General features: G+C 44.1%; 1 protein-coding gene across 1 annotated transcript in view; it reads left to right on the top strand.

Moving 5' to 3' along the window:
• Positions 1–443: 443 nt before the first annotated feature.
• The window catches only part of RIMKLA (ribosomal modification protein rimK like family member A), a 34,223-nt gene continuing 11,045 nt past the window's right edge, over positions 444–23,621 (top strand). Inside the window, exons 1-2 of the mRNA XM_001164308.7 lie at positions 444–742; positions 18,873–19,103. Of these exons, the coding sequence (XP_001164308.2) occupies positions 580–742; positions 18,873–19,103 (394 nt within the window). The 5' untranslated portion in view covers positions 444–579. The remainder of the gene's footprint in view (positions 743–18,872; positions 19,104–23,621) is intronic.

The following is a 23,621-nucleotide window of genomic DNA, read 5'->3' as shown; positions in this document are numbered from 1 at the left end:
GCCCTCCCTGTCCGGGGCTCAGCAGGCGTCCGCCCGTGTCCCAGCCCCCGAGCGCTCGGGATCGCCTTGGAGACGCATCCGCCTCCCACTGCGCATCTCTGGCCAGTCAGCTCGGAAACCCTCCGAGCCGCACAGGGCCGCCGCCCCGGCCCCTCCCGCTCCGGCTGTCCCACCCCAGCCCGCAGCGCCACGTCCACCGGGTGTCCGGGGCCTGCCGGGGCTGCCCTCCTCCGCCTCGCCTGCGCCCGCCGGCGGCTCGCTCCCCCGAACCCCGGGTCCTTCCCCCCGCCGCCGCAAGCCCCCCACCCGCCGTCCTTCCCCGGCACCGCCCGCCAGGGCCGCCTCTGCAGCCGCCAGCGCCCGCCGCCGCGCGCTGATTGGCTGGCGGGGCCGACGGCGGCGCTGAGTGGCCGGGCGGATTCGCTGGGTCAGGGCTGCAGAGGCGCCTGGCGCACCCGCGGGAGCGGAGCCGTGGCGCGCTCGCCCCGGACGCCGGCCGCCCCTCCGCTCGCCCTACTGAGCGAGCGGCCCGGGGCGCCGAGGGGTCCGCGCCGCGCGGGGCGCACCGCCCTGGCCGCCATGTGCTCCCAGCTCTGGTTCCTGACCGACCGGCGCATCCGCGAGGACTACCCGCAGGTGCAGATCCTGCGCGCCCTCCGGCAGCGCTGCTCCGAGCAGGACGTGCGCTTCCGGGCGGTGCTTATGGACCAGATCGCCGTCACCATCGTCGGCGGCCACCTCGGTGAGCGAGGCGGGCCCCGGGAGGGCAGGGAGGCGCGCCGGGGTCCACGAGAGCCGGTCGGGTGGGCGCGCTCGCCGGGCCTCCCGCAGCAGACTCTCCTTCGGGCCCGCACACTAGCCGCACTCCCGCTGCGAGACCTCTTGGGGTTGGAGAAAGCCGCTAACCTTCATAGCTTCTTTAACCACCACCACCTGCCCCGAGGCCAAGATTCGAGAACGCGATTTAATTTACTTAGGGGACTTCATTTTGTGAGAAACCCGAATTCACCTGAAGCCACCCAGGTGTCCGAGGAAAATCAGGCTGTTAAACCCCACATTTGCAAATCCTGCTCGCATCAATACCTTGACAGTTTAGACTCTGAGGTTTCTAGAAATCCACACCAGATTTACAAAATTACTATTAAGATGACTGTTTTAAAAAAGTTTTTTGGGAGTGTGTGAGCATCAGTAATGTGCACCACATAGAATATTATTTCCAAACTAGAAAGCCACATATGGGGGAAATCTGAGAAAGATTGGAGTCACTTCTCGAGTGTAAAGTGGGAGTGTAGACCTTTGATGGGTTTAACTCATCCTTCTCCCTAGCAGCGTTGAATTCTGATTCCAGAAGAGCCGGGATTTCAGGTTCAGACAGTTCTGGCCTCACTGATCACTCCACTGCTGTGTTCAGGAGACTTTTGTGGGTAAGACATGGTTGTCATCTGTGGGTTTGACCTCAAAAGGTTATTTTTTCGTATATCCTTAATACAGGCCTCTCTGATTTAGGAATCCCTGACGCAGAAAACCCTCTGGCTTGCTGTTTGAGTGTCTCTGGGGCTCCACTGGAGGCATCCAACCATTTCAGGGAGTCCAGGACTCAAAAGGATTTGCGCCCAGTTCAGGGTGCATCTTGGGATACTGTTCGCATTATTTCAACAATTATTAATGGTTAAATAAGCTCGTAATCTGTTACTTTGCTTTGGCAGGGGAAGGAATTTCAAATTCGGAAAGACTACTTACAAGTGAGATTTTGAATATGACCTGTTTCTGAGTGGAATATATCTGTTATAGATTTTTCATCTCCAAGTTTATCGAAGTCCCTCATACTTAATATCAGATTGTATATCCTGTTGGAGAAATATACCATAAACATTAGGTACCTTACATTTAATCTACAACAATGACTATCAGATGCAACCGGTACCCTCTCTCTATCCTTGATTTATTAAAACTGTCACAGTTAATGTAGAACTAGATTTCTGAACAGGGAGTCTGCAGATGTGAATTCCTATTACAGCTTTACAGTTAACAAGTATCTTGGCTTTGCTTTGGGCAAACCACTTTTGTCTTTGAATCTCGGGATTCTTATAGAAACTAGGGGTTAAGTTTCCTCTCACTTTATGTGTTTCAGGATCATATTTAAATTGTATAATCTGTTGTATTTCACCGACCTAGATTAAGTAGTTAACATGTACATCTTTCTACCCAGGATGAACTTTTTGCTTATTTATTTTACAGTTTGTAAAGATGTCTCTTTTTTGAGATACAGTAGCCAAATTCCACATCACATTTAGGTTGTAGAACCGTCACAAATTCTGTAAGAGCAAGAAAATGCTCTGTATCTAAAACCTCATTTTAAAGAATCAGTCCTAAAAAAAGATAAAATTAAATGCTAGTGCCACAGGAAACACTCAAACCCTTTTGTTTAGTGTCTTAAATGTTAATAGAATTCATGTGTGAAAATACCTTAATCTATTCACAAACCAGGAGTTCTTTTTTTTGTTTTTTTTGAGACAGAGTTTTGGGTCTTGTTGCCCAGTCTGGAATGCAATGGCGCCATCTTGGCTCATGGAGCCTCCACCTCCTGGGTTCAAGCAATTCTCCTGTCTCAGCCTCCTGAGTAGCTGGGATTACAGGCATGTGCCACTACTTTTTTTTTTAATTTTTATTTTATTTATTTATTTATTTATTTTAGTAGAGACAGAGTTTCACCATGTTGGTCAGGCTGGTCTCAAACTCCTGACCTGAGGTGATCCATCCGCCTCGACCTCCTAAAGTGCTGGGATTACAGGCGTGAGCCACCGCGTCCGGCCTGTTCTTTTTAACTACAGGAAAATGTACACAGCTATTTGCCTGGTCGATGGAGAAATTGAAGACAGGTATTTTTTGATGCAGTTTTAATTTCTGTTAATTCCGAGGTAGCCTACACAAATCACAAAACGTAGAACAAAACAATTAGATCACCAATTCTGCTGTCCAAAGATTTGTTATGGAAGTAGATTAATTAAAGCACAAGTGAGTCCCATGAGAATGACCTTGTTGGCTTTGTTCAGTGCTATAATAGTGGCCAGAATAGTGCCTTGCACATAGTAGGCTCTCAATACATATTTTTTTAAATGAATGAGGGTATGATCTCTGGTTCCTAGTTTCTTCTGTAGTCAGACTATAGAAAACACTTGGTAATTTGCTGAGCCAAAGTATTTCTCAAAAAAAAAATTCCAGAATTCAACTTGCTTTGAAATACAGAAATATGTAGTTATGATGATATTGATATTATTTACCATTTGAGAACTACAGAATGTAAGAGCTGGGAAGGATTTTCAGATCAACCATTCTAATTCCTTCATTTTACGAAGAAGAACCTGAGGCTCTAAAAGGTGAAGTGACTTCCTCAATGCCATCCAGCTAGTTAACAGCAAACCTAAAGTTTAAAAACCTGGTCTTCTAATTTCTAGCCCAGTGATATGGAATAAGCTTCCTTTAGGATGTCTGCAGCCTATAGTACCTTTCTCAGTAGATGTGGAATTGAACTGAATTGAGTTATATTGAGGCTAGACAGTGACTTTGCAATGTAATTTTATAATTTAGGAAATTCAGGTATCGCCTTTACAAAGCTTTTGTGCCTTCACTCCTTTCCATTGCTTCTTTATGTTAGTGTAGTAATATGATGGTGGAGTTGATTGGGGCAGGTATGGGCAGTGCCTCAGCCTATTGCTTAAATTCATTCCTGAGCTTTTCTCCCTGGAGGCTAGTGGGAGCCCAAATCCAGGGCTTAGAGTTTCAGGTTATATCTGGAAGTAGGATTCAGACAAGAGATTTCAAGTTTTCATGATTATTATTTTTAATCTAGCAATCTGAGTGGGAGACAGTGGGGAAAGGAAAATGATCTTTAGGTGACTGAAGTAATCCTGTAGAAAACAGCCTCCCTTCACTTTTTGCTGGGTGTAGCATTATGTGAAAATCATACCCATCTCCGTTTCCTTTTTAGAAACTGCAAGTTCTTCATTCGTTTCATAAATACGTACTAAATATTCTCAACCCTAGGGATAAAGTGATGAATGTCACACCAGAATGCACATAATAATGGTCATAGCCATATATATATGTGTGTGTGTGTATATATATATACATGTATATATATATGTGTGTGTGTGTGTATATATGTATATATGTGTATATATACACATATATATGTGTATATATGTGTATATATGTATATATGTATGTATATATATACTATATATGTGTGTGTGTATATATATATAGTGTTTATTCTGTGCTGGGCATAGGTTTAGCTTCTTTTTACCTATTAGCTCTTCTAAATGCCAATAAGGATATATGGGAATATAGCACTGGCTGAGAGTTAGGACCAATACTCAGTAATTCTGGTCTAAACACTTTGTCTCCTCTCTTCCACTTTATCCCTTGCATCAGTCTACACTGATTTCACCATGCCTCTCTGTGACTCCAGACCTTGCACTAAAATTCCCTCTGCCTCAGATGCCCACTGTTCCCTCCCACATGGTTCACCTTTTTTCATCCTTCAAATCCAGCACAAGTCACTTATCTCTAAAAAGGCTTGCTTGCGCTCCTTTCTCTGTCCTCAAGTAGTCCCTCTCTTCCATCTGCTGCCAAATAGCTTTGTCCATACCTTTTAAAATAGTACTCATCATATTTTGCTATAATTGTCTATTTATACAGTTTATATCCCCCCTCCCTCTGAAGAACCAGGATTCCTCAAATGTGTGCTTCAAAACTGGTACATAGTAGGCCTTCCGTTAATGTTTATTGGATGACTGAATGAAATGTCTTAAAAGCTACTTTGAAGTATGTGAGACTTTTACTGCAATGAGCTAAGGAGCTTCTGTGTGGGGGAGATCATGAGGGGATGTGTAAATGAGGACAGATTCACTAGGAAGAATTAAGCTCTTTGCCCACCCACAGGTCTGTATGATTAATTGGCTCAAGAAACAAGTATAGTCACAAACTCAGGGACAGATACCCACCAAGACATATAAAATGAGTCTGACCTGGAAATGAGGTTGTGTTACTGTTTGTCTCTTAGGAGCAGGATGATTCAGCATTCCTTCCCTTACATTTAGAGCTAAAACGTTGGTAGCTAAATGGCAAATTCTAGGTCAGATTCTTTAAATCAAAGTGTTCTTGGATCCTTTTACAAGGGCTGAGAGTGGGGTGGATGTTTAGTTTATGTTTCTAACAGGAGTTTTTATGGATACCCCATGAACTATGTTAGGAAGAGTTTTAGAACCAGTGGATGAGATCCTTCATGGATCTCAAAGCCCTACTCCTAGATTTCCTCTTTCTTTCTTTCTTTCTTTCTTTCTTTCTTTCTTTCTTTCTTTCTTTCTTTCTTTCTTTCTTTCTCTTTCTTTCTCTCTCTCTCTCTTTCTTTCTTTCTTTCCTTTCTTTCTTTCCTTCTTTCCTTCTTTCTTTCTTTTTGAGATGGAGTCTCACTCTGTCACCCAGGCTGGAGTGCAGTGGTGTGATCTCGCCTCACTGCAACTTCTGCCTCCCGGGTTCGTGCAGTTCTCCTGCCTCAGCCTCCCGAGTATCTGGGACTACAGGCATGTGCCACCATACTGGGCTAATGTTTTGTATTTTTAGTAGAGATGGGGTTTCACCATGTTGGCCAGGCTGGTCTCAAACTCCTGACCTCAGGTGATCTGCTCACCTCGGCCTCTGAAAGTGCTGGTATTACGGGCGTGAGCCACCGAGCCTGGCCCCTACTCCTAGATTTCTGAGCCACCTGTTGCAGCTACCAGAACACTTCCACCAAATTTGTTGGGCCTGCTTGGTGGAAGGGAGTACAGCCATCACTCAGAGATGTTTGTGTCATCTCCACCCATCCACACCTCACCTCCTTGCCACTACCCTCACTAGCAGGGAGGACACTGCATCTGCATATGTCAGTGTTAGCCTCACCTCACTCCAGCCACTTCCCTGGCCACTTTACCCATTGTCCCGAGAAACAATTATAATTTGGATTATAATTGTTTTTTGGTTATAATTGGGTTTATATTGTTTTAACACAAACCTACAACATGTTCTGAAAAATTTTTTATAGAGACCCTGTCTCTATAAAAATAAAAAATTAGGGGGGGTGCTGTGGCAGGCGCTTGTAATCCCAGCACTTTGGGAGGCCGAGGCAGGTGGATCACTTGAGGTCAGGAGTTCAAGATCAGCCTGGCCAACATGGTGAAACCCCGTCTCTACTAAAAAAAAAAATACAAAAATTACCCAGGCTTGGTGGCATGCACCTGTAAATCCAGCTACTCGGGAGGCTGAGGTGGGAGAATCACTTGAACCTGGGAAGTGGAGGTTGCAGTGAGCTGAGATTACGCCACTGCCCTCTACCCTGGGCGACACAGTGAGACTCCATCTCAAATAAATAAATAAATAAATAAATAAATATTAGCCAAGCATGGTGAAATGCACCTGTAATCTCAGCTACTCAGGAAGCTGAGGCAGGAGAATCACTTGAACCTGGGAAGTGGAGGTTGCAGTGAGCTGAGATTACGCCACTGCCCTCTACCCTGGGCGACACAGTGAGACTCCATCTCAAATAAATAAATAAATAAATAAATATTAGCCAGGCATGGTGGAATGCACCTGTAATCTCAGCTACTCAGGAAGCTGAGGCAGGAGAATCACTTGAACCTGGGAGGCGGAGGTTGCAGTGAGCCGAGATTGAGCCACTGCCCTCCAGCCTGGGTGACACAGTGAGACTGTTTATTTATTCATTTTTATTTATTCCAAAAAATAAAAAATAGCCAGTCATGGTGGAATGCACCTGTAGTCTCAGCTACTTGGGAGGCTGAGGCAGGAGGATCCTGTGATAGTGCCACTGCTCTCCAGCCTGGGCAATAGAGCGAGACCCTGTTTCAAAAAAAAAAAATGTAACTCCAGATTCCACTATGAGAAGGTGATAAATTTAGATTACTTTGTGTTGAGGAACTAACAGGAATACTGATTCTGCATTCCTATAACTCTGTTGTTAATACTTTAGTATACTTTATGTGTCTTAATCTTTGCAACAATCCTATACATTCATTTATTTCATTTAATAAATATTTATTGAGTGCCCACTCTGTGCCAGGCATTGTACTAGGCAGTAGAGATAAAATGGAGAGTGGGAACAGAGGCAGGCTTCATGCTCATTATTATGATTTTATTCATTTTTTTAAATCCTGTCAACAGATATCTATTGATGGCCTAGTGTGTATAAAGTACTGTTTCTAGGCACCAGAATAAAGTAGGCAGAAATCTGTGCCTCTCAAGTAGATTACATTCTAGATGGGGAAAATAGGATGTAAACAAGGTAAATAAAAAGTATAGTATATTGGCGAAAAGAGCTAAGCAAGAAAAAAAGAGAAGAAACGAGAATGTTTCTGGAGGTAAGAGAGGGGATTGCAATTTTAGATGGGGTGGCCGGAGTGGTCCTCACCCAGAAGATGATAATCCGTGTAAAGATCTGAAGGAGGTAAGGACGCAAGCCGTTTAGATATCTGGAGGTAGAGTAGTTTAGGCAACAGGGAATAGCAAGGGGGCCAGCATGGCACAGCAGAGTGAGCCAAGGGATGAGTATTAGGAGAGGAGGTCAGAGAGGAGAGTGGGGGAAGAAGCAGATAATAGGGCCTCGTGGGTCACTGAGGGACTTTTGCTTTTACTCTGGATGAGCTGGGAATCCACTGAAGGATATTTTTTGTTTGTTTGAGATGGAGTCTTGCCTGTTGTCCGGTGGTACGATCTCGGCTCACTACAACCTCTGCCTCCTGAGTTCCAGCGATTCTCCTGCCTCAGCCTCTCTAGTAGCTTGGATTACAAGCACACACCACCACACCCAGCTAATTTTTGTATTTTTGGTAAAGACAGGGTTTTGCCACATTGTTCAGGCTGGTCTTGAACTGCTGGCCTCAAGTAATTCACCTATCTCGGCCTCCCAAAGTGCTAGGATTACAGGCATGAGCCACTGTGCCTGGCCCACTGAAAGCTTGTTTTTTTTTTTTTGTTTTTTGTTTTTTGTTTTTTTGAGATGGAATCTTGCTCTGTCGCCCAGGTTGGAGTGCAGTGGCACGATCTCAGCTCACTGCAACTTCTGCCTCCCAGGTTCAAGCAGTTCTCTCCCGCAGCCTCCCAAGTAGCTGGGATTACAGGCACATGCCACCATACTGGCTGATTTTTGTACTTTTAGTAGAGATGGGGTTTCACCATCTTGGCCAGGCTAGTCTTGAACTCCTGACCTCGTGATCCGCCCACCTTGGCCTCCCAAAGTGCTGGGATTACAGGCGTGAGCTACTGTGCCTGGCCTCCACTGAAAGCTTTTGACCAGAGAAATGATATGATCTGCCTAATGGGTCACGGAGTCATTCTGGCTACCATGTTGAGAATAGACTAGAGGCACCAAGGGCAGAAGTAGGGAGGTTGCTTAGGAGGTTATTGCTACAATTCAGGTGAGACAAGATTGTTGGGCTAGAATGATTTCAAGGGAGAAGGTGAAAAGTGACTGGGTTTGGGCATATTTTGAAGACAAAGTGGTCAGGATTTGACTACTGGATCAGATATTGGGTGTTCAGGAAAGACTAGTCAAGGAAGACTCTAAAGTTTTTGGCCTGAGCAGCTGGAAGAATAAAATATGCTATTTGCTGATATGGAAAGGAAGACAGGTATAAGTTTGGGCAGGTGAGGAATATCAGAACTCAGTATGAGTTGCACATTAAACATCCAAGGGGATATGTCAGGTAGCCATTTATGGAAAGATTGGGATTCAGGAAAAAGGCTTGGCCTGGAGATATCAAAGTAGGAGCACCTTTACACGCCTATCAAGGGAGTGACTATAGATAGAGAAGGGTTCAGAGATTGAGCTCCAGTGCTTAGTGGGCAGAGTGAGTAGGAGAAACTAGCAAAGAATCCTGAGTAAAAGAAAAATGAAACCCAGGAGAGTGGGTGTCCTGTAAGCCAAGTGGAGAAAGTTGTTTAAGAAGGAAGATGTGATCAGATCATGTCAAATGTTGCTGGTAGGCCAGGCACAGTGACTCTTGCCTGTAATTCCAGCACTTTGGGAGGCCGAGGTGGGCGAATCACTTGAGGTCAGGAGTTCGAGACCGGCCTGGCCAACATGGTGAAATCCCGTCTCTACTAAAAAATAAAAAAATTTAGCCGGGCGTGGTGGTGCGCGCCCATAATCCCAGCTACTCTGGAGGCTGAGGTGGGAGAATCGCTAGAACCTGGGAGGCAAAGGTTACAGTGAGCACAGATCGTGCCACTGCACTCAAGCCTGGGTGACAGAGCGAGACTCCATCTCAAAAAAAAAATGTTCTGGTAGATGAAGTCGGATGAGGAATTATAATTGATTTAGCAATGTGCGTGTAGCATTAGCAACCCCAATAAGAGCAGTTTCAGGTAAGTGGTAGAAAAGAGTGAATATAAACAGTCTAAGAGTTTTGTTGTAAAGGGAAGGTGAAAAACAGGATGATAGCCCAAAGGCTATCAGGATTGAGACAGGATTGAGAGGATTTTCTTTTCCTTTTTTTTTTTTTTTTTTGAGACGGAGTATCGCCAGTCATCCAGGCTGGAATGCAGTGGTGCGATCTCAGCTCACCGCAACCTCTGCCTCCTGGGTTCAAGCGATTCTCCTGCCTCAGCCTCCTGAGTAGCTGGGACTACAGGCACATGCCACCACACTCAGCTATTTTCTGTATTTCTAGTAGAGATGGGGTTTTACCATGCTAGCCAGGCTGGTCTCGAACTTCAGAACTCAAGTGATTTGCCGGCCTCAGCCTCCCAAAGTGCTGGGATTACAGGCGTGAGCCACCGTGCCCAGCTGAGAGGCTTTTCATAAAGAAGGGGTAAATAATGGTACGTTTGTATGCTGTTGTGAATGATCTAATACAGCGGGAGAAATTGGTGATGTAGGAGAGACAGGCAAATGGCAGGAGCAGTGCTTTAAGTGGCTGAGAAGGGCTGGGATCTACTGCGTATTTGGAGGGGTTGGTGTAAGCTAGGAGTAAGGACAATTCAGCTGTTACAAGAGCAGAGAAGGTAATCTATATGTCACAGGTGCAGGTGGGTGGGTAGATGTGATAGTGGGAACTTACAGAGAAGGTCTTTTCTGATTGCTTCAGTTTTTCGCATTGAAATAGGAAGAATGAGAAGATGGGACAAAGTAATAAAAGTGTAAGATAAGAAGAGAAAGTGTGAAATAGTGTTGAGGTTGATTGAAGGGACTAGGGACATATAATGATTGCCAGACATTAAGGGTGCCCGTGAGACAAGTCAGCAGGTTTGTGTATTTTCCCTAGGTACATTTCATTACAAAGGAGGGACATAAAGGGTTGGATTGGTCTGGCCAGAGTTGTGGTTTACATAAACAATAAGTGGGTGCAAGGATTTGAGGGTATATGCAGGAAGTGATCATGGTGCTTGACTATGGAGTTTGAATAGGATAAGAAGGGAAGTTGAGGATATGAACGGAGGGACAGTGAAAAGATGGTGGTACCCGTGGATGGTAGCTTCTTGTGGGGTCAATGCATAGCTGGGTCAAGGTATAGTACTAGAAGAAGCAAGCTGGAAAGATAGGAGGAGTGGTTGGAGATTAGAATAAGGATGCTTGCACAAAGTCTAGAATGTAACCAGGAGTGGTAGCTGAGGTGGGATGGTGGAGAAGATCCCTGGAGAAAAGGAGGTCAAGACATTGAGAGTCCTTGGCATTGAAAGGATTCTTCATAGGGACATGGAAATCACCAATATTTCTGACAGTGTAAGAGTAAGGAGCTAAAGCTTCAAGAACAGAGGGAGTGACCTGGGCTCTGTAGACGACTTGCACAAGAAGGGGTGATGTGTTGTGTGGCCTGATGAGATTCAGGCTGGATATTTTAGGGAGGAGAGAAGGCAGAATGGTCTTCTAATTGCAATCAGGAGCGAGGAGGATATCTAGGCCCAGTAATCTGTGGCGAGAGGGGAGAAAACAGCCACAACTTAGAGGGCTGTTGGGGAAGCGGTGTCATTGGCGAGAGACAGGATGCAGCTTGACTCAGAAAAAGAAGGAAAGTGAAGGGAAGGCATACGGAAAAGGTTGAGGATAAGGGAATTTTCTGTCCATTGAGTTTCAGAGGGCAGAGTGGAGATGGGAAGAGGTGGAGGGTGGAATGAGAAAAGGCAGTGTCAGAGCCATATGGGGTATAGAGTCCAGGGAAATGATGTGGCCTCAGAGACTGAGACTTGGGTGACTGATATGAACAGAGGAGAAGGACTTGCTGAGCTTTGTCTTCAGAGCTGAAGAAAGATCATGTTGTGAGATGGTGAGGGAGATGAGGGAGGAAGGTTTGCCAGGTTCTGGGGCCCTTCCATTTTATAACAGAGGAGACAGACCCAAAGCGATTTTTGTGTCTTGCCAAGCTAAATGAGAGCAGCTAAATAAATCAGGTCTCTGACTTGAAGGCCAATACTGTATCCACTTTGCCAAATTCCCTTTCATCTTGTGTTGTTTCAACTTCTTGAAGGGCCTTTCCAAGGAGTTACTTTAGCCTTGAGACATTCTTGAACTCAGTGCCTATAAGAGATTATGAATTTATTAGTTTTCCACATTTCTTCAGAGTTTAGAGGCACGAGGTGTCAACATTTCCTTTCTGAAACTTTCCTTGATTTTTCTCTCTCCCCAGGCAGAGATAATCATCCTAACTGCTCCCTCCTCCTTTGCTCTCCCTGGACCCTGATGTAGGTCTGTTGGAGCACTTAGCACATTATGTTACAGTCAGTCTCCTCTCCCTCCCCCTGCTCAACAAGACCCAGGTGCTCTACACAGAACATTAACAGCATTAATAACAACTGTGTGTTGTCTATCTTCTTAAATTCCAGGGATATTGTTTGTTTTACTCACACCTGTCAACTCCCATGCCCAGCCCTTAAGAAGACAATGCGTGTTCCTTCCCTGTCAGTCCCTTTGGCTTTTACCATTTGATTGCACCAGGGCCCGGCTTCTGACTACCAGCACCTGCACCTGTTAGAGGGCTTTGTCTGGTACAGGATCCCACGTTGCCCACACATGTATGGCAAGCCAGAAGGGTCAGGAAATTAACACCATGCCCCTGGAGCAGCCTTAACCAAAAACTGAGTTGATGTATAAACACTTGAAATTGGCTGGGCATAGTGGCTCATACCCTGAGAGGTAGACATTATGAGTTTATGAAATCCCAGCACTTTGGGAGGCTGAGGCAGAGAGATCACCTGAGCTCAGAAGTTTGACACCAGCCTGGGCAATATGGTGAAAACCCGTCTCTACAAAAAATACAAAAATTAGCCAGGCATGGTGGCTCGTGCCTGTAGTCCCAGCTACTCAGGAAGCTGAGGCAGGAGAATCACTTGAGCCTGGGAGGCAGGGGTTGCAGTGAGCCGAGATCACGCCATTGCACTCCAGCCTGGGTGACAGAGCAAGACCCTGTCTCAAAACAAAAACTTGAAATTGTCAACTCCCTGGCCTCTCAGGTGGAATAACTGAAGTGCATGTACTAAGCCATTTCCTGGAGTTCCTCAGCAGGATTCAGCTCTGGTTGCTGAGAGGTGGTAACTCCCTTGATAAAGTGTGTTTTGTTTGCCTCATTCCCTTCTCTATGCCCCTCCCAACGTTTCCTGAAATTACTATCCAGATAGACTACTTGCACTTAAATCCTTGTCTGAGTGAGCTTCTACAGAAACCAAACTAACACTAGGCTTGGCCCAAAGTAGGTGCTAAATAAATATTCCCTGAATGAATATGTGAAACAATCAATGTGTTTCAGGAGTGAAAAAAATGAATATTTAAGTTGTGTATCTTTCTCTGTGAGGAGACTATAATCTTCTGGTAGGCAGAGACCATCTAGTTCAACTTTGTATTCCTGCTTAGTAGTGTGTCTGAGTCATACCAACCAGTTCAATAAATGTTGAATTGAATTAAATCACCTCAAAATCACAGTTGGTGGAAAGAGAAGATGGCCACATAAATGTCTGTGGGTTTTAGTGAGGTGGAGGTGAGCTTTCTTTGGGCATTGTCACAAAGAACTTTAAAAGGGAAGGAGAGGGGTGTGGCATCTACTTGTTAAAAATAAAAATAACTGTTTTACGAGAAAATGCTGTGGGTGGAGTAGGAAGAAATAAGGGGAAAGGTGGAAACTGATGGAGGTGTGCCAAGTCATGTTTGGATGACACATCTTCCTCACAACACAAGATAATCTGAAGTGCTAAGTGGATTATCCACTTTTATTTATTTATTTATTTATTTTTGAGACAAAGTCTCACTCTTGTCCCCCAGGGCTGGAATGCAATGGCAGGATCTCTGCTCACTGCAACCTCTGCCTCCCGGGTTCAAGCAATTCTCCTGCCTCAGCCTCCTGAGTAGCTGGGATTACAGGCACCTGCCACCACGCCCAACTAATTTTTGTATTTTAAGTAGAGACAGGGTTTCACCATGTTGGCCAGCCTGGTCTCGATCTCCTGACCTCAGGTGATCTGCCTGCCTCGGCCTTCCGAAGTGCTGAGATTACAGGCGTGAGCCAGTATGCCTGTCCTATTCACGTTATTTATATAGTTGATTCCTTTCTGGTAACTTTCAGAGTTTCACTGCCAGCCACTGTTACATGATCCTGCTCAAATATAATGGTTCTAAAAGCTACCATAAGTGAGGTCCTTGTTTGCTGTCATGCTTTAGTATCCTGCTGTTTTCTTAATTTTTCTGCTTGTTTTGTACATGAAGGTTTTTTCTGGCATACCAGACCTCCGTTTGGTGTTGAAGCTTTCTTTAGTGAATCCAAGGATGCACATGTGTGCACACATATGTGAGTGACATGCATGCACAGGTTGGAGGGTGATGACTCATTATGTATCGGCTTTGTGTAAATGCAAAGACATTTATAGTCAAATCAATTCCAAGGATCTGTATTATAAGACACCTTTACTTTAAACGAGATAATGTGTGAAAGTTCTTAGCAAATAACCTAAAACGCAATAGAGGCTCAATAAAAATCTTGTCCGAATTCAAATCTGAACTACAAGACCTTTTATTATCCATGCCTCTGCTTCCCTCTGTTGTTATGATGATTGAGAATGGTTAAGTTTTAGAACTCTGCTTTCCAATAAAGATTTATTTCTGAAGCTATTTCTCTTTATCATAAAGTGTATTTCTTCGCTATTGCACATACAAATGCGTAAGTCTAGTTATGAAGATTTTTTTTTTTTTGAGACGGAGTTTCGCTCTTGTTGCCCAGGCTGGAGTGCAATGATGCGATCTCAGCTCACTGCAGCCTCTGCCTCCTGGGTTCAAGTGATTCTTCTGCCTCAGCCTCCCAAGTAGCTGGGATTACAGGCGTGCACACCACCACACCCAGCTAATTTTTGTATTTTTAGTAGAGACGGGGTTTCATCATGTTGGCCAGACTGGTCTTAAACTCCTGACCTCAGGTGATCCACCCGCCTTGGCCTCCCAAGGTGCTGGGATTACAGGCGAGAGCCACTGTGCCCCGCCTAGTTATGTAGAATTTAACCCAGTATATGGATTAGAAAAAACAGACTCTGTTCTTTGGGAAAAGTTATCCTGGTTTTCTATCTTGTTTTTAATACATTAAAATATTTTCAAATATAAATAGAGAATTCAAAAGGAAATCAGAACACAATTACCCATAAAAGTAGATTATTCTTTTTTAGAACATAGAGAAAATATTGTTTTGGTTTCAAAAAATTGGTTTTAACTGGGTTGGCAGTTGGTCACTGTCCTAACTTGTTTGAGGTTTGATCTTTTTTCCACTAATATTTCATTGACCTATTTGGGGACAGAGTGGTTGTTTTAGTTTTGTTTTTTTTTTAAGTGGTTTGAGGCTAAACATAATCTCAAGCCCAACCCATGAGTCTGGGAGACCCCAAAATATTCCAGAAACAATTCAGCTGCCTCTCCCTCTCCCCAAGTTAGGGTGATACCCAAGAACACTAGGGTACTTAATCACATGAAATGTCTTCTTGGAGGGCATGAACCTCTGATTGTTGAGGGCTTTCCTTCTGTTGACTGGCAACCAAGCAGAGCCCTGTCCTTCCTGATATCCTGCATCAGCTCTTCGTTCCCTTGACTTGAGGTCCGTAGATTGCAGTGGAAATGTTAACGATCCTGGGAGAGGTGATACATTAAGCTCCATCCTGTATTAAGTTTATTAGGTCCTTTCCTGAGAGGAGATTACTTAAGTGGTTAAAGGTCTCAAAATTTACAGACAGGCTTGCCGAGGGCCAGCCTTAAACCCAAATTGTCCTTGGCCATGGCTGTGTATAACTGTTGCTCCCACTGAAGCCACATGAGCAGCTGCTTCTTGTCTACTACTACTAGAAATATGATGGCAGTGGCAATGGGAAAGAGCAGGCATGTGAAGTTGCCCATGGCAAGAATGTCAGAGCTAGCGCTGGGGGCGGTGGCTCACGCCTGTAATCCCAGCACTTTGGGAGGCTGAGGCGGGCGGATCACCTGAGGTCAAGAGACCAGCCTGGCCAACATGATGAAACCCTCTCTACTAAAAATTAAAAAAAAATTAGCCGGGCATGGTGGCAGGCACCTGTAATCCCAGCTACTTGGGAGGCTGAGGTGGGAGAATCACTTGAACCTGAGAGGTGGAGGTTGCAGTGAGCTGAGAACACGCCATTGCACTCCAGCCTGGGCAACAAGAGTGAAACTCCATCTCAAAAAAAAAAAAAAAAAAAAAAAAAAAAAAGAATGTCAGAGCTGTGTCAATGGGCAAAGATTGTGATTAGTTTTGCAACTGCATCCCTAAACCTGTCATGTCCCTCTCTGCACAGGCCTGGATAGCCAGCATGCACAAGACCTGTCTAACTGCTTAGTAGAGCCTTTTGGGCTATACTTTAACCCATTCCATTCTTCATTTATTAAAGGCTTCAGTTGGAATGAGCCAGGCCCAAAGATTTACCTTTGGAGAAGAGAGATGAAGTCCTGGTAAGACTTCCTAGGTCTATGTGAATCTGCTCGTTGAGGCTGAGTTGTCTCTGTCCACTTGTGGTTGGTATTTCCAGAAATGATTGAATTCTTTTCTTCCCATTTAGAAGTTTAACTGTTTGTCTGTGGTCTCATGTTGGGATTTGAAAGCCAGACGTTTTTGCTGCTTCTCGTTTCTCTAGGTCATGTTTCTGTTGTAAAGCTGTTTTTCTTGTGAGGTGGTAAAAATCTCCATAAATTGTCCTACTTTGCTTAGTAGAATGTCTGTGTAGTAATAATGCCAGTGCCTTACATATGTATAGCATTTTATAGTTTTCAAAGCATTTTCACATATATTATCTCACTGTGTAATGTTGTCCTGGGTGTTCTGTATTTACTATCTTAAGCAACTTGAATATTTTTCTTTTTTCTCCAACCACTTTTGAGGCTACTACACATGGTTTACTTTTACCTTTCGCATTATTTCCCCCAAGGGCTGTAAGTGTCAAAGGAATTTTTCAAAGAACAGTAAAAGCATCTGTAAGTGATACTGTTTTCTGATGGCAAAGTGAAGATAACTTGGATGCTGTTTATAACCCTGAGAATTAGGTTCCAGTTACTTGGATTTACATGATCAGCAGAAGTACAAAAAACAGTTTATTGTAATGATTGTTCCTACCCCTCCCCTTTTTAATCAGTGAAATATCTCCTAGAATGGGGGAAAGTGTGCAATTCAAAGCCACGTAGTAGTTTTGTGGGTGTTTTGTTTTTCATCTTTGTGCCTAGAGCTTTTGTATTGATATTATTCATCACCTGGTGGAGAAATTGTAACTTCATTAGCACCCTTTTCCCCCTAGAATTATGTGGTTATGCAGTATAATATCACTTACAAAATAGAAGGTGCTTTGGGTTAAAGCCTATAAAATATCTCTGTAGATTGTGTTTTAAAGGTTTTTTTGCCTGGGCACAGTGGCTTATGTGTGTAATTGCAGCACTTTGGGAGGCCAAGGCAGGAGGATCACTTGAGACCAGGAGTTTGAGATCAGCCTAGGCAACATAGCAAGACTACATCTCCCCAAAATTTTTTAAAAAATTGGCCAGGCATGGTGGTGCACACTTGTAGTCCCAACTACTTGGAAAGCTGAGGTGGGAGGATCGCTTGAGCCTAAGAGTTAGAGGTTGTGGTGATCTGTGATCACATCACTGTACTCCATCCTGAGCGATAGCAAGATCCTGTGTCTAAAAAATAAAATAAAATAATACAATATATTCTTTAGAGCATTTTAGAGGTTCCTTCAAGGTTAATTAGAGCAGACCAAGTATAATTCCTTGAACTAGCTTCTCATTGCCCTATTCATGCCATATCCTGTCTGCATCATTCCATCACCAGACTCTGGGTGCACCATGGAGACCTAGGTAATGACATAGAGTAATACCAGCCATAGGATGTCAGGACTGGGAGGGACCAAGCAAGTTGCTGTGAACCCCTCTTACCCTTGCATGCTCTCTTATACCATCCTTGAGTAATGAGCCTTGGCCCTTACATCCTAAGGGAGTGGAAAAGTATCCATTTTCTTGAGTCCAAATCCATCTCCCTATAGCATCTATTCAATTCAACAAACACTGAGTGCCTACCGTGCAGCAGGCACTATTCTAGGTGCTGAGGATACATCAGTGAACAGACAGATAAAATAATGCTCTTATGGATATCTCTGTCTCCTGGAGTTTTAGAAGACAAGCCAAATAATTCTTCTGCACTGAAGCCCTTCAGAAACTTGAAGACTGTGCTCCTGTTCCTCTGAGTCTTCACTTCAAGCTAATATTCCTACTTAACCCAGTGGAATACAGCATCACGTCATCTTGCAAAGTGGATTGGTTGTCTTTGGATGCATTCTAGTTTTCTTTGATATTGAATTGAACTGATTTTTAGTAGACTGATTTTTCAGAAAGTTTTTTGTTGTAAAGGTAATAAGTACTTGGAGAAATTTTGGAAAATACAGACAAGTGTAAAATATAAAGAAGACATTACCTGTAATTCCATTACCCACTGTTAAAATGTTGGTATATTTCCTTCTAGCTGTTCCCAACTTGTATCTGTTTATATAGTGGAGATCATAATGCATTATTTATAATTTTATATCCTGTTTTTTCACTTGACATTTGTGCATTATGTTGATAAAATCATTTAAATGGTTGCATAGCTCGGCGCAGTGGCTCACGCCTGTAATCCCAACACTTAGGAAGGCTGAGGCGAGTGAACTGCTTGAGCTCAGGAGTGTGAGATCAGCCTGGGCAACATGGCGAAACCCCATCTCTACAAAAAACACAAAAATTAGCTGGGCATGGTGGTGCACGCCTGTAGTTCCAGCTACTGGGGAGTCGGAAGTGGGAGGATTACTTGAGCCTGGGAGGCAGAGGTCGCAGTGAGCCAAGATGATGCCACTGCACTCTAACCTGGGTGACAGAGTAAGACCCTGTCTTTAAAAAAAATTTTTTTTTTAAAAAGGGCTGTATAATGTTCCAATCAGATATAAAAGAGTGGTGGGGATTCCTAAAGTGGGCAAAACTATTTCCTTTTCATTAAGCCTTCCACCTCCTAAGCCACTACACTTTGAGTCATACTTGTCCTATGGGAAGGAAGGTGACTGTATATCTCCTGTGGATTCTTTTAACCTAGATTATTCTTGATATGCTTTCTTTCTGGTCATTCCTTTGTGTTTCCTCATGATCATGCTCTGCCTGTTTGTTTGGCTTATAGGGTTGCCTATAGAGTTTCCTTGTACACCAGGATGTCCAGGGGGCCAATTTTGAGGCTATGTTCCTACTAGGTTCAGTCTTGAAGAGTCTGTTGGAACCATTTCTTCTGGTGGACTAAACGATAGCAGGCACAGCACTCACTGTTGTCCTTGAATTGCAGGCCTCCAGCTAAACCAGAAGGCCCTCACCACCTTCCCGGATGTGGTGCTTGTACGGGTACCCACACCCTCAGTGCAGTCAGACAGTGACATCACTGTCCTGCGACACCTGGAGAAGCTGGGCTGCCGGTTGGTCAATCGCCCACAGAGCATCTTAAATTGCATCAACAAATTCTGGACGTTCCAAGAACTGGCTGGACATGGGGTCCCCATGCCAGACACCTTCTCCTATGGTGAGTCAGCTTGAAATAGCTTCCCAAATCATGTGCATCTCTGTTTTCTTTCCCTAGAAACCTTCTAGTATTTTTGCTGCTTTTGAATGTGAGTCTGTTGATTCAACATCTTGGCCTATCTGAAATCTTTATCCTGGCCTTTCTTTCTGAAAATGCCTTGGCGTCTTCCCTTCTGTAAGTTATTCATTAAATACATATCTGGTACACACTGTGTGCCAGGCAGCATGCTAGGCACTGCATGCTGTGCCTAGGAGCAAGAGGCTCCTGCCCTCAAGGCATTCCCAGTTCATCAGAGGCAGAGGACAAGTAAACAGGCAATTTCAGAGCAATGTGAAACATGCTATGATAAGAATAAGTGCAGAGCAGTGCAGGAGTATGTAGGAGAGCTCCCCAGTGCAGTTTAGACATTGAGGAAGTCTTCCTAAAAGAGCTAACATAGAGCTAAGCTGAAGTTATCTAGCTAAGCAAAGGGAGATGGTGGAAGGGGGGTAATGTAATGAGAGAGCAGAATATAGAAAGACCCAGTGGGGAGAGACACCCTGACCTGTTGGTGGTATTCTGAGTAGTTTGTAGAATGTTAAGAGAGATATAGCTGAAATATAAGGCTGGGAAGATAAGAGGGCACTATATACAGCAGGTGAAGGAGATGAGGGTTAATCCTGAGACTAACAGGAAGTTATGGGAGGGCTTTAATCAGGGAGGTGACCTGATAAGAGTTATAGTTCAGATGATCACTTTGGCTATACTGTGGAGAAGGAATTGGACAGGGGCAAAGTAGAGACAGGACAAGTAGTGGTAGGTTTTAAAAATAATCCAAGTGAGCAACGATGGTCTAAACTAACAGTGGGAATGAAGATGTGTGAACAGATTCAGGAATTGTGAAGTTTGTAGAAATAATAGGACATGATGATTGATTTATATGAAGAGTTTGGAGAGAAATCAAGAGTGACTGGTTTCTGATTTGAGCAACCAGATGTGAAAGCAAACATTTGCTAAGACTAGAAATGTGGGAGGAAAGAAGCTGATTTGTGGGTAGGGGGTGAAGGATTATAGGGGAGAGGTGATTTCAGTTTGGGACATGATCTGTTTGAGGTGTCTGTAGTACATGCAAGTAAAAATATTTAGTAGGCAGCAGATAAATGAATCTGGAGCTTCTGAAAGAAGTGCAGACTAGGGAAGTGGAGCTGGAAACCTTCATTATGTGAGGTGAAATCCCAGGAATGGATGAGAGTACTCAGGAAGAGTATGTAGGAAGAAAAGAGGGCTGATCTGTTCACCTAAAATGGTTAAAATGGTATATTTTATGTATATTTTATCACCAACATTTTTTTAAAAGAGGGAATCCTTTCGGGCAGTGGTCCCCAAGCTTTTTGGCACCAGGGACCAGTTTCATGGAAGACAATTTTTCCACAGATGGGGGTGGGGTGGGGGAGGATGGTTTCAGGATGAAACTGTTCCACCTCAGATCATCAGGCATTAGTTAGATTCTTATAAGGGGTGCACCACCTAGATCCCCCTGCATGTGCAGTTCATAATAGGGTTCGAGCTCCTATGAGAATCTAATGCCGCCGCTGATCTGACAGGAAGTGGAGCTCAGGCAGTAATGCTTACTCACCTGCTGCTCACCTCCTGATGTGCCGCCCGGTTCCTAAGAGGCCATAGTCTGTTATTAGGGTTGGGGACTCCTGCTTTAGGGAATGGGTACAGGAAGAGGAATCTATAAAAGAAACTAATCACTTGAGCCCAGGGTTCAAAGCTGCTTTGAACTATGATCATGCCATTGCCAGCCCGGATGACAGAATGAGACTCCATGTCTAAAAAAAAAAAAGGAAGGAGGGAGGGAGGGCGGGCAACTTGAGAGGTGAGAAGAGAAAAAAGAGAGATCAGAGAAGCCAATGGAGAGACTATTCCAAGATGGATGGTATAATCAAAAGTATTGTGTGATTCCAAAAGGACAAGTAACATAATGCGACTTGTCAACATTGATGTGTGTGTTGGGTTCAGCAAAAGGGAGTTTAATGAATACAGCTTCAGTTTAGTGCTGGAGAGAGGGAGAAGGAAATAAATGGGAAGTTAGGAAATGGAAACAGTGGCTTTCTATAACTCTTTCAGTGGCTCAATGGTAGGGATACAAAGTTATAGTTAAGGGATGATGCAGGGTCAAAGAATAGGGACTCTTATTTGCTTAAGATGGAAGATAATTGAGCATGTTTAAAATGCCCATGAAATTAGGAATTGGGAGGTTGAAGATATAGTAGAGAGGGTGCAAAATCCCTGGGGAGTTGAGAAAGGGCGTCTAAAGCACAGTGGGCCAGGGATGGATTAGGAAGACCTCTCTTACTGCATCGAAAAGAAAGGAAGAAAGGATGGCTAGAGAGAACACAAGCTTATCAGCGGGATGGCGGGAAGCTGGGAGTTCCCTTCTTACAAAACATCCTCTTCATGAAGATGCCCCTAATTACCTTCACGGCCTCATTTTCTTTTTTAAAAATCATTAGCACTCTTGTGAACTAGACAGGTCTTGTTAGTATTCTAGAGTATTTTGCTTTGCCTGTGGTAGGCAGAATAATGCCACTCCCCCACCCTGAGATACCCAAGTCCTAATCCCTAGCACCTGTGATTATGTTAGTTTATGTGGCAAAAGGGAATTAAGGCAGCAGATGGAGTTGGTTGCTAAGCAGACGACCTTAACATACAGAAATTATTCTGAATTATCCAAGAGGGCCCAATGTTGTATGTGTCCTTAAAAGTGGAACAGGAAACCAGAAGAGAGAGTCAGAGGGAGAGGTGACCGAGGAGGAAGATCATTGTGTTGCCATGTGAGGACTCTACCTGCTGTTGCTGGCTTTGGACATGGAAGAGGGCCATGAGCCAAGGAATGTGGGTAGCCTCTAGAACCTGAAAAATGCAAGGAAATAGATTTTCCTCTACAGCCACCAGAAAGGAATCCACCTGGCTAACTTTTTTTTTTTTTTTTTGGAGACAGGGTTCTGCTCTGTTGCCCAGGGTGTACTGCAGTGGCATGATTGTGGCTCACTGCAGCCTCGACCTCCTGGGCTCAACTGATCCTCTCACCTTAGCCTCCCAAGTAGCTGGGACCACAGATGTGCACCACCACACCCAGCTAATTTTTGTATTTTTTGTAGAGATGGGGTTTCACTACGTTGCCCAGGCTGGTCTCAAACTCCTGAGCTCAGGCAGTCAGCCCACCTCGGCCCCCACGAAGTGCTGGGATTCCAGGCATGAGCCACCACACCTGGTCTTGGCTAACATTTTTTTTTAGCCCAGTGAGACCTGTGTTGGACTTCTAACTACAGAACTGTATGACAATAGATTTGTGTTGTTTGAACCACCAAGTTGTAATTTGTTACAGCAACAAGAGAAAACTAGTGCCCCACTGTACCTACAAAACACATCTATTTAGCACATTTTTGAGAACTAGGAAGTAAACAAAAAGAATCTCTAAGCAGCCCAAATATGTGTCACAAACTCCAACAAGCATTGAACCTCCCTCTTTTACTTAATGAATGGGAAAGCCCTCCAGACTTATCTGGAACCTAGTTTCCCCTGTGCTAGAAAAATCTTCTCACAAGTTGCATTGTCCTCTCTAAGCCCACAGCAAAGAGAAGCAGGAAAAGAGGCTTATTTCTGCTCTATACTGACAGCAGTGAAAAATATTAGTTGACATCTGACAGCAAGGAATGTGACAAACCACTAAAAAACCAGGTTCCCAAACTAGAAAGTACACTAGTTTGGTGCCATTGAATAGAGGGCAGATGTAGTCCCTTGGGGCATTACGGTGCAGTCGTTAATGTTCATGACATGGACTCTAAGCTATCAGGAAAAGATTATGTTTGATATAGTATATATAAGAACCTAGGTTCATAAAACAATTTAGAAAGATTTTCATGCACATCATTATTCATATTTTTTTAAATTAAGGCTTATAGGAGTATGGTGGAGACAGTTCAGGCTTTAGAGTCATACCTTAATTTTGGGTGAGACAAATCCCCAGGCTTGGTTTCTTTGAGTGTTGGTTTTCTATTGCTCCATAACAAACTTCTAAAAACTGAGCAGCTTCAAATGATACCCATTGATTACCTCGTAGTTTCTGTAGATCAGAAGTCTCACAGCATAGCTGGGTTCTCTGGTTAGGTCTCCTTAGGCTGAAATCATGGTGTCAGCTGGGGTTGTGGTCTTACCTGAAGTTTGGGGTCTTCTTCCAAGCTGCCTGATTGTCGACGTTCAGTTTCTTGTAGTTGTGGGACTGAGTCTCCCACTTCCTTGCTAGCCATCAGCTGGGGACATTCTCTGCTAGAGGCTGTCCTCCGCTCCCTGCCACATGGCCTTCTCCACAACATGGCAGTTTGCTCCTTCAAGGCCAGCAGAAGAGTCTCTCTGATGTTTCACCATTTTTTTTTTACAGACTCATCTGATTAGGTCAGGCTCACCAAGGATCATCTCCCTTTCAGTTAACTAAAAGTCAAAATCACAGGAATGATATCCCAACATATTCAC

This window comes from Pan troglodytes, chromosome 1 (genome assembly GCF_028858775.2).
Source record: "Pan troglodytes isolate AG18354 chromosome 1, NHGRI_mPanTro3-v2.0_pri, whole genome shotgun sequence".
NCBI classification, from domain to species: domain Eukaryota; kingdom Metazoa; phylum Chordata; class Mammalia; order Primates; family Hominidae; genus Pan; species Pan troglodytes.
Note: the sequence above shows the minus strand (reverse complement) of the source record. Positions and strands in the feature narration are given on the sequence as shown.